Genomic DNA, 16038 nt, shown 5'->3' with positions numbered 1-16038 from the left:
TAAGCAAAATATAATTGAAGGGAATCCTCACTCTAATCTGGGTAAAAATGCATGTATAAAGAAAAAGCATTGCAACAGTGTTAGGAGGTTTTTCTCATAAAAGCTTCCAAAACATGGTGCACACTATTAAAATGTGTTGCTCAGATAGAAGCTACAAATAACTTTTTATCCTTGATTAAAACATATAGGTTGATACTATTTCTTCTGTTAATATCTGCATAAAATACAAAAACTCTTGAACTGTTGAAGTTTCTGTCATATTTAATTGCATCCCTGCAAAGATTTCTTAACCTAGAATAATAACCAGGCGACAGCTGATGCACTGATGATTATTCCCCCCATTGCCACCCCAAAAGCAATTGTTCAATTATCCACTGAAGCTTCAAAAAGACCAGATAATTTACCAGGCCTCCTGTATGGAGCATCCGGGATGGGAGTTGTTCTAGGTTTAAAAGGAATATGATGTGGTTCTTTAACAGCTGAAAGAAAAGAACTGTTTTAAGGGTTTATACTTTGACAAAATTAGGTTTGTTGCACAGGCACTGCATGTCTCATGCTTGCAAAGAAAAACAATCCCTGCATGACAGCCTGAAAAACTGAGTGTCAGATACACATCAAGAACAGGTCAGATACATGTCAGGAATTCAAGAGAAAACAAAATCCTGAATGAAAACATGAACGGAAAATTAATCAGGTAAGCAAAATCTGGAGTCAAGCAACAAAGCCAGAAAGAGCACAGACAGCTACAGGGAAGGTAGTTCTGTATTTCAGAACTGCAATACCCATGGTGTGCTTGTCTCCTACAAGGAGGAATTCAAAGGAATTATATCATGTGTGACAGAAAAAGAAATTTTATGTGAAGACAAAAAACCAGCTAGGAATCTTTCAATAACTGCAACAGAGTAGAATGTAGTTCAATTAGTAGAAAAGAGAACAATTCAAAACCACAAACACATTATATGAAAAACAGACTAGTGATATATAAACATTGGCCCAAGGAGTACTGAAAAAATAATAATGACCAGCTCAAGGTAACAAATTCACCTGCTGCTGTCTTTTTTTGTTCAACTGTAAATGTACTGCTAAAACTCCATAAAAACAACAAGATGCACAGAGTTAGTGGTGAGTATAAGTTAGTGGTAAAAATACTCCCTTTGGCGTAACTGGCTTGTTTTCAATTTGGACCACATTCTTTTTTTTTTTTGCTTTTCTTTGTAAAATTAGTGAATATACACTCACTCAAAATAATGTTCAAGAGATACTCTCAGAACTGTTAGAAGTTACAGAGGTTTGGTCATTCATTAGTATGTAAATCCCTTTAAGTTTATTTTTGAGGGTGACATTCCATTACCAGGTCACACAAACCTATGAGTGTTTCAGTTAGAGATATTTGGAGTCATACATTAAGGCCCTCAAATAGGTTTTTCTCCAAGCACCTTTTGACAGGCACAAAAGAGATGCAAGTTCTTCCAACTTCTCATGATGTTTCTGTGTTGTCTACCCTGCTGTACAGATTATTCAGCTGTGATAGATGTCTTGTGGCTAAAAAGCAGAGGCTACTACTAAAACTCAGACATTAAAAACAGAAATCAGCTCTGTTTTCCTGGAACCACATATTTAATAATCATCAGAGAACATATTTGCAATGTGAAGAAATGTTAATCAGCCCTTGGTTTGCTGAGGAAAGACAACCCAAAAGAACCCTGGATATTCAACCACAACAAAAGAACAATGTGTACCAGGTTTTGTGTATGGGACATCCGGACTTGGTGATGCCCTGGGCTTGGAAGGGACACGCCAACTTTCTTTGGGACCTGTGGAAATGAGCAAAGTTTTGAATTTATTTTTGAAGATGATGATTCTTTGACTTATGAAGATGTGCAAAGTTTTGAACACATTGTTGAGGATGATGATTTAACATATGTCTTTCAACTTTTCTGCTGAATCAGAAGATTTGTTTTCTGATAAGAAATTTTTTAGGGATTATTTCTGTCATTTTAAAATAATCCCAAAGAGATCTCCTGTTAGTGCAATCAATAAAATGCCAGTGCAGAGACTAAAGAAAAAGTGACTTTTACAGTGCAGGGTCAGATCAACTCCCCACTCCTAACAGCAATAACAAACACAGATTTTTACAGACTAAACTGCTGTAGTTCTAACACTTCATAGTTGTGCTTCACAAGTGTTTCATATTCCAAAAACCTGCTGCTCATTTAAATCAACTTTGCATTAAAAAAAAAAAAAAATCCTCAGCAAACAAGTCAAAGCAGAAGAAACATGGAAATTTACCTGTAATTTTCAAATTGACAGAGCTATATCCAAAGTTTTGGGAACAAAAAAGTACTGTAATTTTACACTTTTAAAGAAGCAACTAAAAAATACAGATATTAAGGAAATCAAAATGCAGATTTTCCTGTGTGCAAGGGCTAAGGACGAGTGCTAACACACATATCTCCACTGTGTGTCATTGACATGTACAAATATCCAGCTGATTATGTTCAATGACAGCTGTATAGCAAAATTTTATTATGGCAGTGAAGCACAGCCTAGACAATAAGTATCTCTGTATCTTCACAGAACTCATCCATTTTGAGCATTATCAAAGTGACAAAACTTTCATGCACTAAAGGACAAAATATTGATAAGCTTACTTGCTCTGGTTGGAGGAACACGTGGACTGGGTGATGTTTTAGGTTTGGAAGGCCTGTGATATATATCTTTAGAAGCTGAAAGAAAGAAAGAAACTGGGTTAAGCATTATTAAAGTAGTAAGTAGCTTCAAATATAAATAAACTGCTCTGTAATGGGTGTAGTCCTGGAATGATTCACAATATCAAATTCAAGTGACAAAAATGCCTTAGTCAAATGGATCTGCCTCAAGCAATCATATGACCCAGGATTAATGAAGTGATTGTGCTCTGACAGTGAAATTGAGGTTTGAATGGAACAGAATTATTTTCCAGTCTGCTATGAAGGATTGAATTTCAATTCATAAAACTGGAGGGGAAGGGAAGAAAAAGAAAGAGGAAGAGAAAGAAAGCTTTCAGGATGCAGCTCTGCCCACCCATGGTGCTCTGCACTGCCAATGGTGCTATCTCCAGAGGATGACTAAAAACATATAATAAGGATCCTGTTCTGATCTGCCCTCTGCTTCTTACCATTAAATATTGAAGGAATTTTCCTATCTTACGTGCATAACAACTTGAAAAAACCAAGGATTCTCCTCATTTGTTTTATAGAAAATAAGAAGACACCGAGAACCTTGACAGTTAAATTATTAAGGAACATGCAAAGAAAGATGACAATTTTTTTCAGGTTTGCTTTTAACAATTTGTGATGAAGAAGAAAGACGATGTGACCATTCAAACAAGAAAGCATCATTACCTATTGTTGCCTTTGGTTTCTCAGTTCTGAATCTAATTGTTTCCAGAACTGCATTAGCATAATAAAACAACAAAACCAAAGTACTACCAAGAACAATCACTGTCTCCACAATACTCATACCATCCCTGCTAGGGCTGATGACAGATAGTCACTCCTCCCTGAAACTCAACATCCAAGTATTATGTTCCACAGAGTTTCCTCCAGTTCAAGGTAACAGCTCTAATACAGAACAGATCCCAAATATCTGAAGTTTTTGTAAAAGCCACAAAGAGACTGTGGGTGGTTATTTTTTTACCTTCAGCTTTGTACTCTTTCCTGACTTATTTCAAGGGTTTTGTTCAAACAATAGGTGCAGACTTACTGGGGAGAAAAGGAACCTGAGTTGTTGTCTCTCTGGCCACCTCTTCACCAGCACCATCTAATACTCCATGTACCTTGGATGCCCATACTGGGTCTGGCTGGAATGGGGGTTATTTTCTTCATAGCAGCCCTTCTGTACTATGTTTTGGATTCATGACCAAGGAAGTGTTGATAAAATACCAACGTTTTAGCTGTTGCTGAATACGCCTTGTCACAGCATCCAGGAATACTTTGTTTTTCACTCTGCCCCCAGGCAAGAGGGCTGGGCTAGGGGTGGGCAGGGTGCTTGGAGAGGACACAGCCAGGACAGCAGAACCACCCTGGCCAAAGGGATATTCCAACTCACATAAAGCCATCTTAGCAGCAAAACTTTCCAAAGCACCCATTGTTCCTAGACCAGCACCACTCTGCCTGTGGGATGTGGCGTGAGGTTGTTTTGTGCACTTGCTTTCTTCCATCTCTTTTTATCCTCCCTTATTAAACTGCCTTTATCTTGAACTATGATTTTTTCTCCTCTTTTTTTTTTTTTTTTTTTTTTTTTTTTTTTTACTTCTTATCTGATTCTCTCCCCCAGACCACTGTGGGGTAGAATGAGCAGGAGGTTAGCATGTGCTTAGCTTCTGGCAGGGTCAACCCACTATGGGACCTCACACATGCAAATGCGAGTTGCATAATTTACTTTCTCCCTCCTTAATTCTCCTAAGGTTGTAAATGGGTATAACAAACCATGCAGACACAATTATAGGAAATATTATACATTCTTCAATCTCTGAACAACACAAGGGCTCTGGAAAAGTGAACCAGAAGTATGAATGAAACCTTGTGCCTAAAAAAACCCCCAAAGAACAGGAACAATTTAAGAAATACAGACCAGAATCCTTCCTCTTTGCAATGACACCCCTCGTTTTCATCTTCACTTTACCAGAACACAAGTTATACAACAAAGACTTATTTTCACTGAGAATTGTACAGAAAACATCCATTTCTGCACTGACTTACAATGTAATAAATAACTGAAGATATTTTCAACTTACCAGGTTGTTTATAAATTCTACATGTCACTGGATTTTACCCCTCAAGGAATATTGTAAAATATATGCCCAAGGAATACACACAAATCTGAAGCTCCAGTGATCACAGTAGAATCCATAAGACACATGTCAGTATGAAAAGGAAAAAAAATAATGAACCTACCAGGTCTTGTTCGTGGCACCTCTGGGCTTGGTGATGTTCTAGGTTTGGAAGGAAAATACTGTGGTCCTCTAGGAACTAAAAAAATAGCAAATATTAGAATTTTTTGGGAACTGATACTGACAGAAAGAATAACATTAAAGAAGAACACATGCCTTTGGGACCCTTTGGAATCACAAAAGCTTGAGTAATGGAGAAATATGAACACTTGTGCTGATGGAAAACCTCTGTAAGAGGACAATATAAAACAAGGCCAATATTGTTGCACAGTATGAAAAGTGAAGCAGCACATGATAGAAATGGAGTATAGAGACAAGCAGTCAAAGGTAGGTTGCGGTGCTTCCATCCCCTTTGCAGAACGCATTTGTGTGAGGAAAAAAAGACAAAAAGATTATTATGAATCGTTAGTGAAAAATCACCAAACCCCACGTTACAGGATGAACTTTAATGGTAAAAAATTATGAGTGGAGTGCAATGAAGCAGTGCTTGTGATGGTCAGTGAGAAAAAAGCTAGATGTGATGGTCCCCAGGTGATTTACCCTGTAGGTAAAACTGTTACCTATTGTTGGTTTTAGTTGATCAGTTCTAAGTGTTATAGATTCCAGGACTGTATCAGAAACAAAATGGAAAATATGTTTTGAAAGTTGAAAATTTACAATTAGCACTACTTTTTGAATAATATACTTTGTATACTGCCTCATACAGAAACAGTTGTATTAAAAGAAATATCTGAGAAAGCAGTGAAATCTTCAACATAGTGTGAGCTTTGTTCTCCCATAGGCTTCAATGAAATATCCAAATATTATCATTCTGTTATTCAGAAAATGGCTTTTTAGGGACACAAATCTCTTTCCTTGGTGATGTGCTTCAAATGCACTCAATATACACAACTGGAATCAGAAAGTACTTGTGTACTGAACACTGTCATTAAAGAGCATTACATGGTGCATTGCATTGCACAGTCGTATAATTCAGCTCTAGACTGGAGTGGATCTAGAGACTATTGGTTTAGAGGCATAAGGATGTGAAATTAATGTGTCAATTCTTCTGTATGGATTACAGTTTAACAAAAAGAAGAAATATCTTTGGATATTTTAAGACAATTTAAGATAAGTGGATGATGCTGTAGAAAATGTGCTGTATATTACAGATTCTCGAAGAAACACTAAGTTGTAGGGGCTTTTGCTTTTGTTTGCTTGTTAATTTGTTTTAAATACAGATCAACACAAGCTCATAACTTTTGTGTGACAAAACCATAAACCATTTCTGAGAAAGCCAGGCTACCATAACAATGAAAAATGGCCACAAAGGTAAAAACTGAGTCTATGAGAAGTTGCATCTTAAGGTGTAACTTGGAAACAATGTTTTATAATCAGATGCCATGGTTAAAAAGTTATGAGAAGACAAGGATTTTGACTGTTTCCTACATGAGGAAATCACACTTAATAGATAACATCAAATTTCAAAAATATTGGCCTACATCTACAATTTAAAGATCTTCAAAAAGTATTTATCCTTAAAATTTTTACATTTACCAAAGGGTAACAGATATTGATATTTGAGACCCTTGCAATTTTCTGTTGCTATTACAAACTGGAAAGCATGGGACAGAAAGTAATTTTTTCTGCCTACCACTAAATTCCACTGGTCTCACATTTAATGACATAAAAATCCAGTATTTTGGAATACAACGGAAAGGATCATTAACGCCAATAAATGTTTATAAGCAAATACTAAGTATGCATGTATAACTGGGCAATGTAGTCCCTCATGCAGAAAATAATAATGACATGAAATTAATTGAGTGTGGCTTAGAGGGAAACAGATTCATTTTAACAATGCAAAGCGACGTTGGAAAGAATTTTACCTCCCAAGTAGCCTCCGTACACACTTTTTTGCCTTGTATTTGCTTTAGTTAGCAGGGTTAATCTGAGTGTAACAACACTATTCTCATCCTGCTGCCTTGAAGTAGCAGAGGTTTATTCTTTTGCTCAGTGAAAAATACCTAGCAAATGTCACTACTCATGAAAGCTGCAATTAAGTTGCTGAATAGTACAGAACATAACTTTATTCTGTTTTAACTGGCTCAGGTAACTAAATAGCTGCTTATAAACACATTTCAATCCAAAATAAACTGTACTAGAAAAAAATCACGAAGTAGTTTACCATCTTTGGCTTGTGGAACGTGAGGTTTGGGTGAAGTTTTAGGTTTAGAAGGAACACGTGGAGTCACCCTTGGAGCTGGAAGAGAAAATGTGGGCAGTGAGTCGGTTAAATTGCACAGCAATTACATGTGATACCAGCTGAACACACAAGCACAGAAACCTCACACCTGCAACTGAGAAGAAATAGGCAAATCAGGTAATACTCTCCATGTGTTTGCAACAATCTAAGCAAGAAAGTAGAATTTTAGTCATTTTTGAAACTCAGTTTTTGTTTGTGTTTTTAAAATAAAAACTAGAACAAGCGCAAATAAGCATAATTATGAGAAAGGTGATTGAGAGCTGCCAGCATAATTTCTTTTTTCCTAAAGGAGACATTCCAGCTGTGAAGAAAGCAGAGCACCCAACTGTTCTGAATGCCAAGCAAGATAATTACCTAGAAGAAAAATGAGGTTAAATGAAACAATCCTGAGGCAGGAGGTGACTAACTTCAGTGATGCTTGCTGTGATGTAAATAAAGCAAACACAACAGCTTGCCAAGGAAATATTATTACCTATGGGTGACCTTGGTGGTTCAGTTCTAAGTGTAATAGGTTCCAAGACTGCAACAGAAACAGTGTGACAAAGTGAGTAAGGAACACACTCAAAAAATTTCAATACTCCAGTGGTAAGTAGAAAAGCAGGCACTAACACAACAACCAGTACTATGCTGACTTTTAAATCATGGGCAATTACAATTCTTAATAATACAGGTAAAATAAGAAATAAATAATTGGACAAACTTGACGGCAATAGAAGCAAAAATATGTGGATATAAATCAGTAAATCCAAGAACAAGCAAGAGAAGAGATTGCAGAGTTTAACTTAGAGACAGCAAGGGACTCTTGATGTACAGAATGTCAGACTGAACTCTGTTATTGCAAAGTAGTGTGCTGACTGTGAAAAAATAATTGAATTTTTCCTCTAAAGTGAGTAATTAAGCAGAGGACTAAAAGGCTATTATTGGTAGAGCTGTATTTATCAGTCATCTGAAAAAAATTAGTTTGATAAAGCCTGTTAATTTTTTCTCATATCCACTTAAAATTTGAATCACAAAACCAATATATCATGCCCTTTTCCTGGTGACAAACTGAACCAAATGAGACAAAAACTTATGAGATGGCAGAATCGATAAAAATTTCTTGGCAATAAAGAAAACCTATTTTAATGCATTAACTCTTTCATCTCAAGGCAGTAACAAGTCAAGTAGGGTATAACACACAGATATACACACCTAAAGATAGAATCTGTTCTACAACTCACATTCACTTATCTCCCAAACTCTCTTATGCATCTACCCATTTTGAAAATGGGCTCCAGAGTCAATAACAATATAAAACTTTGATTGCAAATGAGGAGGCTAATACTAAAGTATTTATTACATGCCTATTAACATGCACAGTACAACATTCTGTAGTATTAATATTGCTGCACATGAAGAAAAAAACCCAAACCAACCAGTATTAACTTCTACTGACAGTGGCCAGATACTCCATAGAAATGTCAGACCAGCCACTAATTTTTCAAATGTTCTCGCTACATATGCCTGGTTTGCAAAGACTTTGCCATTATTCAAGCTCATCAGTTACTTTTGGAATTCAAATTCAAAATCTTTTCCTAGAAAACACTGATTTCTATTTTCAGGTCGCTCTTGAAAAATCAGTCACTTCTTACAAAGGGAAAAACAGCTTTCAATAATAGAAATATATTTATATTATTTCTTAGGTCTGCAAACTGTTTTCTGGAGCAATATGGTTTCCTTCTGTACAAGTATTATCCAAAAAAATTGAATCTCGCTTCTCCCCACCTAGAGGAAAAAAAAAAAAAGTTGTTCTCTTCTTTACTTTCTGCACTAATAGCAAGTCTCAAAGTACATAATTTCAAAAGAAGTGCCTCATCAGACTTAGCTTGAGGTGTTTTGATCTTAGCAGATCATTTGGGCTTCAAATGTGAGGAATGTGTATTTTGGATACCGGGAAATGTTTGTTTTGTGGAAACCTGCATTTAAGCTGAAAGTAAATGGTCCCATAGTAAATCACATTCAGGTTCAGCAACAAAGAAATGAAGCCTAGGAAATGAGCCTCTGTCCCTATCAATGAATAACCACAGAAAAAGGAATTGTACTATGTGTTTAATGCATGAAATATTGTTGGATATGAACAAAAGAAGCAATGATTATCCATTTGATGGATAATCAAAGAGCTGGATGTTCTTGAGCAGCAAAATTAACTACTCATAGTTTAGTCAAAAGCCAACGAAAAGACTTAACAAGCTAACAAGCAATGCTAAGAAAAGGTTGTTATGCAACACTGACCTTGAGAAGTCAACATCAGTAGAGGAGTTTTGAGAGAATTTCATGGTGTATAAATTGTTGCAGTTGAAAACTATGATTTTAAGTGACTTGTTCTATCAAATAATTTAAGTATGGATTAAAGATGTCCTTGTCCTGTGAAGTATCATACATGCACTCAGCTTCATCCAGGTTTTAACGACCAAAGCTAGACTGCTGAAAACACCTTGAAGCCCTTCCCAGAATACAACTTGCACAGCAAATGCAGACAGGGATTCAAATTTTCCTTTAAATTAGATAAAGCATTTCAGGGCTCAATGCAAAGGACAGACCCTTGTTCTTTGTCTGCATAAAAAAATGTATATATATTATACACATCACTTAACATATATTCCCATACTAAAAAAAGGCCATGTATTATTTTATCTAAACTGTGCACCTCATTAAAAATAAAATCACTTTTTTTTTTTTTTCCTTTAAATTGAGCACAAGTTTGGATGTATTAACTGAAAAAATGCAGTATTTTCCATACATTTGAGAAAATATCAAGCAATATGCCACGAAACTCCTTCTGCAGGAATTGTTAACCAGTGTGTAGTTTTAAATGTAATTTTAGATTATATTATTTATATACTCCATAAAATCTTGATTACTGCAATAATTCTTATTCTTTCTTCTTCTAATTGTAACTTTCAGGTAAATACTTTTTAAGTGATATCCTGTCTTTTAGAAGCTATCTCCATGTTAGAAACATGGAGAAACAATAAAGCATCAAGATCATTCTTCCATTTGCTGGGTTTGGACCACACATGAATAAGCAAGAAGCCTCCAGGAAATGCTGTTTTCAACTGCACATAATATGAGACCAGTGAAAAGCAGAATGACTAAGGATGACTCATAATCATTACCCTCTGCAGTCTTTGGACGTTCATATGTGTAGGGACTCCTAGAAGTGCCTGACACTGGAATGGTTGCTGTTGGAATAAAGAGAATTTTCTTAAGAGAAATACAGGTGCATCGGTATCTGTTTTTTAAGTGCTGGTACAGCTCAGCTGCTCTTGCTTCCCAACTAAAATCCACCTCTTCAAAACTCTTCAAATGAAAACACTGAATGAATGATAAATTTACTGAAATTACCCTATGTGGCTTTTGCTGCTTTTGGAAAATAAAAAGTGCATTTATGCTACAGGATCACACTGGGAGAGGAGCTCTCTAAAGCTTCACCTTGCTATTTTACTGAATTTCTTTTATGTCTTTATGGCTGTAGACCACTGGAAAGAAACAGCTCCAGAGAACATTTCCTTTGGTAAATCTTTCTATAAATTTTCCTGTGTTTCTCCCATAGTGATACAAAGGATAGATATGAAGGCTTCAGGTGTAAATAACAGTAAAGTCCCAGAAAGCAAGGCTGGAGATCCCAGCAGATTATCTAGCGCCACTGCACATTAGATCAATAAGTTAACAAGCTTCCCATCTCTATCTAGAGTACTCAACTGGGTTTGAAAGGAACAAACCCCAAACACCCTGAAAAATATAAAGAACTTTGAAGTCAAAATTGGTAGAATGGTTTGATAGTAGTGTGACTTTACAAACAGAATCCATTTTCCTGCCTAAACACATCCACAATCATTGAGCAATCTTAAAGGTTTAAAGGTTCCCCTTTAAATTTTGCTTTGTTTCTCTGTTTTGACTCTTAGCCTCTGTTCCTCCCAACAGATTTTAATTGGGAAAGAAAAAGTGATTGATAAATACTGTATGATGGGCCTCAGTCTATATTTTTGGACATGCTAACAATTTGTCATGTTGTAATTCACAAACATTTTAAGTCTCACAAGAAAACTTATTTAAAGGAAGTTACCTTAAAATTTTGAAATACAGTAAAATCTGAGACCTAACAGTTCCAAAATTCTGTCAGTTTAGATAGAAAATCATATTCTTAATTTAAAAGTCTCTATTTCCCCACATGAAGGTTTATGATGGTTTACCTGGGTGGAGGGTGTTTAAAAGACTGATTTATTTCAGATTTCTACATTTTCTCTCTTTTCTTTATTGGCATTTTTTTTAGCTTAGACACCTATTATATTTTATAATATTGCCACTATTTTAAGAAAACAAAATACTCCAAAATGTCTTCAGGACAAATAATTTGTGCATTTCAGTAAATACCCAGAGAAGTTGTGGAGTCTTGATCCATGGAGATATTTTAAAACTTTTCTGTAAAGAAAGTGTGGCAATGTATTTGTGTGCACAATAGAAAATTCATTATAATTTCCTTTTCTGAAAAATGGAGAGAGGTACTCATGCTAACAATAAGAAAAGTGAGGACAATGGCTGAACATGATCACATTGGCAAGAAAACTTATTTTTTTCATATGGGCAACAGATTCAGTTACCCAAATGCCAAGAAAGAGAATGAAACTGTGAACTTTCACTAGAATGTACAGTTTGTTAGCTGGAGAATCTGAAAATCATTTAAATGTTCGGGGTTTTTTAAATGAAAATTTTTTCTCCACTGCCAAAAAAGACAAATACTTTACCAGAAACAGCACAAAAATAATATCAATAATGAGAGCCAAAATTAATTGCTTCACCCAAAGGCAGTTATTTGGCAGTAAGGGCAGTAAGTAATTGATTAAATATGAATTTGGCATTTATTGTTCATTATTTTGATTTACTCTTAGGGAAAGGTGACAACCACTATCATGACACAAGTTTCTAATTTAAGCTGAACAGATGGGCTCCTGCTCTTTCACCATTTTGCCACCTACTCAAAAGCCATCTTATCCCCATGCACAGCATATTTTATGGCTCAAATCGTATTTTCTAAACAAGAATATCATTTGTCACATTAGAACACACGCCAGTTTCACTACCTACTTACAAGAGAATCATGACAAGCTTCATCAAGATTAAAAAGTGTTTCAGCATTCTACCTGATTGATTTGTGAAACCACTACTGGGAAAGAAAAAAACAGAGGCGTGTGTACAAATATTTAAAAATATCACTTTTCTTCTTAGGCATATAGAAACTTGCTATAGAACCCCTCAGTGTGGAAACACCAGGATAAAATCTTGATCTTGGCAGTCCCAGGGTGTAAAACAAATCTATGCAGCAGTTTCCAAATGAGTTGCTTTTTTTCCTCAGCCAAAGAAAAAAAGCAACTCATGCATGAATTGTGCATGAGTTGCTGAATATAAATCTGAGTCCTGCAAGTTGTTCAAAAAACAACAGGCAGGACTCAGATTGATACTCAGACATAGAAATCTACAGCAGAGACAAAAGTAATGATTCTTGTAATACAATACTGGATTTCCTACACTTAAAATTATGCAGGAGCTGTAATAAGCATAAAATATTAATTATGCTCAGTATTCTGAGACAATTCCAATTCATAAGTGCCATTCCTTGAACAAGCTTCACAGGGAATAATTTGGTCTGAAGAGAGTTAATTTCTGGTTATGGGCAAAAAATAATTTGCAGGGAATCTGGAAAGAATTTAATAAAATCATCTGATCTCTTCCAGTATTGAGTAATATATTCTTACAATAAACAATTATGCAATTTCACGCTTTATAATTTCATTATAAACCATGTAACACTAGAAATATTTTTACAACTCTATTTATTCTTCAGGTCCAGAAAATGCCAGGTGTGTTTTACTCTCTGCCATACATCATAGATGAAATTTAACTTGTGAAGGTGCTATTTCATTTGGGATCATAAAATATGTCTTTACTGAATTCCAGAATAAAATTCCATTCTTACTTTCACAGTTTCATGTAAGTCTACATATGCTCTAATGATCACTGAATCAATCAAATCTTACGGTTCTATGTAAGATGCTACAACCATCAGCAAAACAGCAGAATTTGTGTTTTCTGGACCCTATGCTGAACTAAGTTGGAAAACTTGTTATTCCAAACTGAAAAGCAGGGAAACAATTTGCTTTGATATCTGGCTGCGTGAGTTGGTGACTTGGGATATTAACGTTAAAAGGTTTTTTGCTTTGCTTCTATTTTTTGGGGGATCCACTACAAAAATATTATTCCTCAAAGAGGAATTCCTCACCTTTCTGATGATTAAGTGCTGAACTTCACATTCGCACAGAAGAAATTCAAGCTAAAATGCACTATTTAAGTGATACACTATAACAAATGTTTGCTATGGAAATTAGTTACCGGGCTTAGTTCGTGGCTTTTTGGGTCTGGCAGATGGTCTAGGTTTAGATGCAGAAGTAGTGAGCTTTGCTTCTTTAGGAGCTGAAAGAAATATACTGGATTATAATTTTATGCTTTCCACTGTATTACAAAAAAAATTAAATGAGGCAATGAATGGCTACTGGGAAAAAAAGCAAGTGGTAGAATCAGATATGCCAAGAAGGCTTCTCAAAAAATCTTCCTCAGAATTCACTAGTCCAGCAAGATCCCTGTTTGTCTTTCATTGTAAAAGTGAGTAATTGCATTTAAATATGCAGTTGAAACATGCAATCACATCTGAATGTTCCTCTTATTAAGTTAGCAAATTAATTTTTGCAAGATACCTAAGAGACAAAATAATAATGCTTTTTATAATTTTGAATTCCAGGTCAATTTGAAGCCATAAGAAACATATATAGACAAAATATACAGAAATGTCCTCATTTTTTGGCATGGTAAAGAAATTACTGGCAAACAGCTGAAAGAACATGGAATCAATTAAAAAAATTGAACTGCTTCATAGCTGCAGTCATTGAATTCTGCTAATGGAATAGAAGTAGCTAATATAAGTTGAGTAATATAAGTAGAATAGCAGTATCATGTAAATGGTAAAAATTAAGAACAATGAGTCCTAGAAACCCTTTTCCCACCAAACATGCATGGGTTGAAACTGTAATTAGTTAATCTGCCTGTTAGTCTGACTCCAGACAAAGTGTAAACTCAGTTTCAGGCAGAGGTAAGTAACTTTGTACATTTTTAAAAAGCAGTGCTATGAGACTGCTTTCCAATAAAATGTTTCATAGCAATTGATGCAGTGAAAAATGTTTGATATCTACAAAAAGAGCAGAGAGGAGTGAGCCATGAAGTGACTGAGAGGTGTTCTTCAAGTCAAAATGACATTCAGGAGGATTCATAAAGCAGGGGAAATAACAAGTTAACCTGGTACCACAGGAATCCTTCACTGAGAGTTCTGGGATTAACATCCACAATACTACCTTTACACTTGGCAGTTCAATTGTATTTCCAATGAGTTTTCTGAATAAAGAGTGTTGGCTTAGACAAGCTCTCAGCAAAATGGAAGACAAAAAATTTTTACTGTACCATAGAACTCGCAAAACTGCAGGAAAAAAATGGTTTCTTTTTCTCCTACATTTAGAAAAACATTTCTGAATGCTTATCTCCAAACTTTCTTCTTTCAGAGAAATGGATTAAATACAATGAAAGCTATGAGCTAAAGTAACAGAGTACAAACTGTGGCTTGGACTGCAAAGAGTGACTAACAGCTACAGAAACATTTATTACCTAGGGTTGCTTTTGGTCGTTTAACAGTCTCAGAAGTTTTAGGCTCCAAAAGTGGTGGTTTAGGGGCTAGAAAAGAAAAATTCAAGTGTAATCAAACCAATAATGACCAAGTTGAGATGGATGAGTTAGTCAGGATGTCCGTGTATCGCATAGCTCCTGTCCTTTTTAGGAAGTTTTCCTTAGATATTTTTAGAGAATATATCTCCCTGCAAACCAACTTATGAAAATGATGTGCACAATTACCAGGTTTCACATGTTGTACTTCTGGGGTAGCAGATGGTTTCGGTTTAGAAGGAATAAGTGGTTTTTCTTTTGGAGCTGAAAGAAAGAGCTCAGTTTGCAATGAAAAATTGTTTAACAAGCATTTCCCACAACAAACAGTACATGTCATATGTTTATATTGAAGACAACTTAGTATGGAATGTCAAAGCCAGCTGATGAAATCAGATTTTGAAGAGTGGAATGGAGATGATACTGAAATGCTGTATGTTGATGAGAAATAAGATTCTGTGAGCCCAAAAGAGAGAAAATTTCCATATTGAAAGCTTTACATATCAGAGACAATCAGCACATGCGTGTGCATTGGGAGTAAAAGAGACAGAACACTAATAAAATGATGATGGTGTTTTATCATGCAAGAGACAAGTTTTATTTCTCTGAGACAGTAAATCCACCCAGCTTGTTCTCATACACAGGTATGTCAAGAGCAGTCAATATAACAATGATGGAAGAACAAGACTCTCTCACCAGGAAGAAGAATGGTTATGCATGTGAAATGATACGTGGAAGGAATGCATTCACATGGGATGGAGTGCTCAAAACAAACACAGAGTTTTTCACCGGGAGAAAACAACATTACCTAATGTTACCCTTGGCCATTGAAAAGGACGGGAAGTTTTAGGTGTGAAAGATTCCAGAATGGATTCACTTGTCGCTGCTGGAAGAAATGATGACAGTCATAGGAAAGCAAAGAGCTAATGGAAGAAACTCTTCCTTCATGAACAAAAATAATTTTTTTTTTTAACAAGAACAACAAATATTTCACTGATGTTTGGACATTTATCACTTTAGTATGCATTAGGGACAAATTCAGAACTGCACAGAGCTTCAGTGA

The 16038-nt window shown here is 35.5% G+C and overlaps 1 protein-coding gene across 1 annotated transcript in view; it reads right to left on the bottom strand.

Moving 5' to 3' along the window:
• Positions 1–16038, bottom strand: part of ABI3BP (ABI family member 3 binding protein) — a 138300-nt gene that overhangs the window by 43433 nt on the left and 78829 nt on the right. The window contains exons 28-39 of the mRNA XM_058044929.1: positions 15784–15861; positions 15168–15242; positions 14925–14990; positions 13605–13685; positions 10334–10399; positions 7651–7698; positions 7101–7175; positions 5494–5541; positions 4938–5012; positions 2652–2726; positions 1740–1814; positions 405–479 (exon numbers count right to left, since the gene is read on the bottom strand). Coding sequence (XP_057900912.1) covers positions 405–479; positions 1740–1814; positions 2652–2726; positions 4938–5012; positions 5494–5541; positions 7101–7175; positions 7651–7698; positions 10334–10399; positions 13605–13685; positions 14925–14990; positions 15168–15242; positions 15784–15861 — 837 coding nt within the window. The remainder of the gene's footprint in view (positions 1–404; positions 480–1739; positions 1815–2651; positions 2727–4937; positions 5013–5493; positions 5542–7100; positions 7176–7650; positions 7699–10333; positions 10400–13604; positions 13686–14924; positions 14991–15167; positions 15243–15783; positions 15862–16038) is intronic.

Source organism: Melospiza georgiana, chromosome 2, assembly GCF_028018845.1.
Source record: "Melospiza georgiana isolate bMelGeo1 chromosome 2, bMelGeo1.pri, whole genome shotgun sequence".
NCBI lineage: Eukaryota > Metazoa > Chordata > Aves > Passeriformes > Passerellidae > Melospiza > Melospiza georgiana.
The sequence above is the reverse complement of the archived record's forward strand: the minus strand, read 5'-3'. Positions and strand labels throughout refer to the sequence as shown.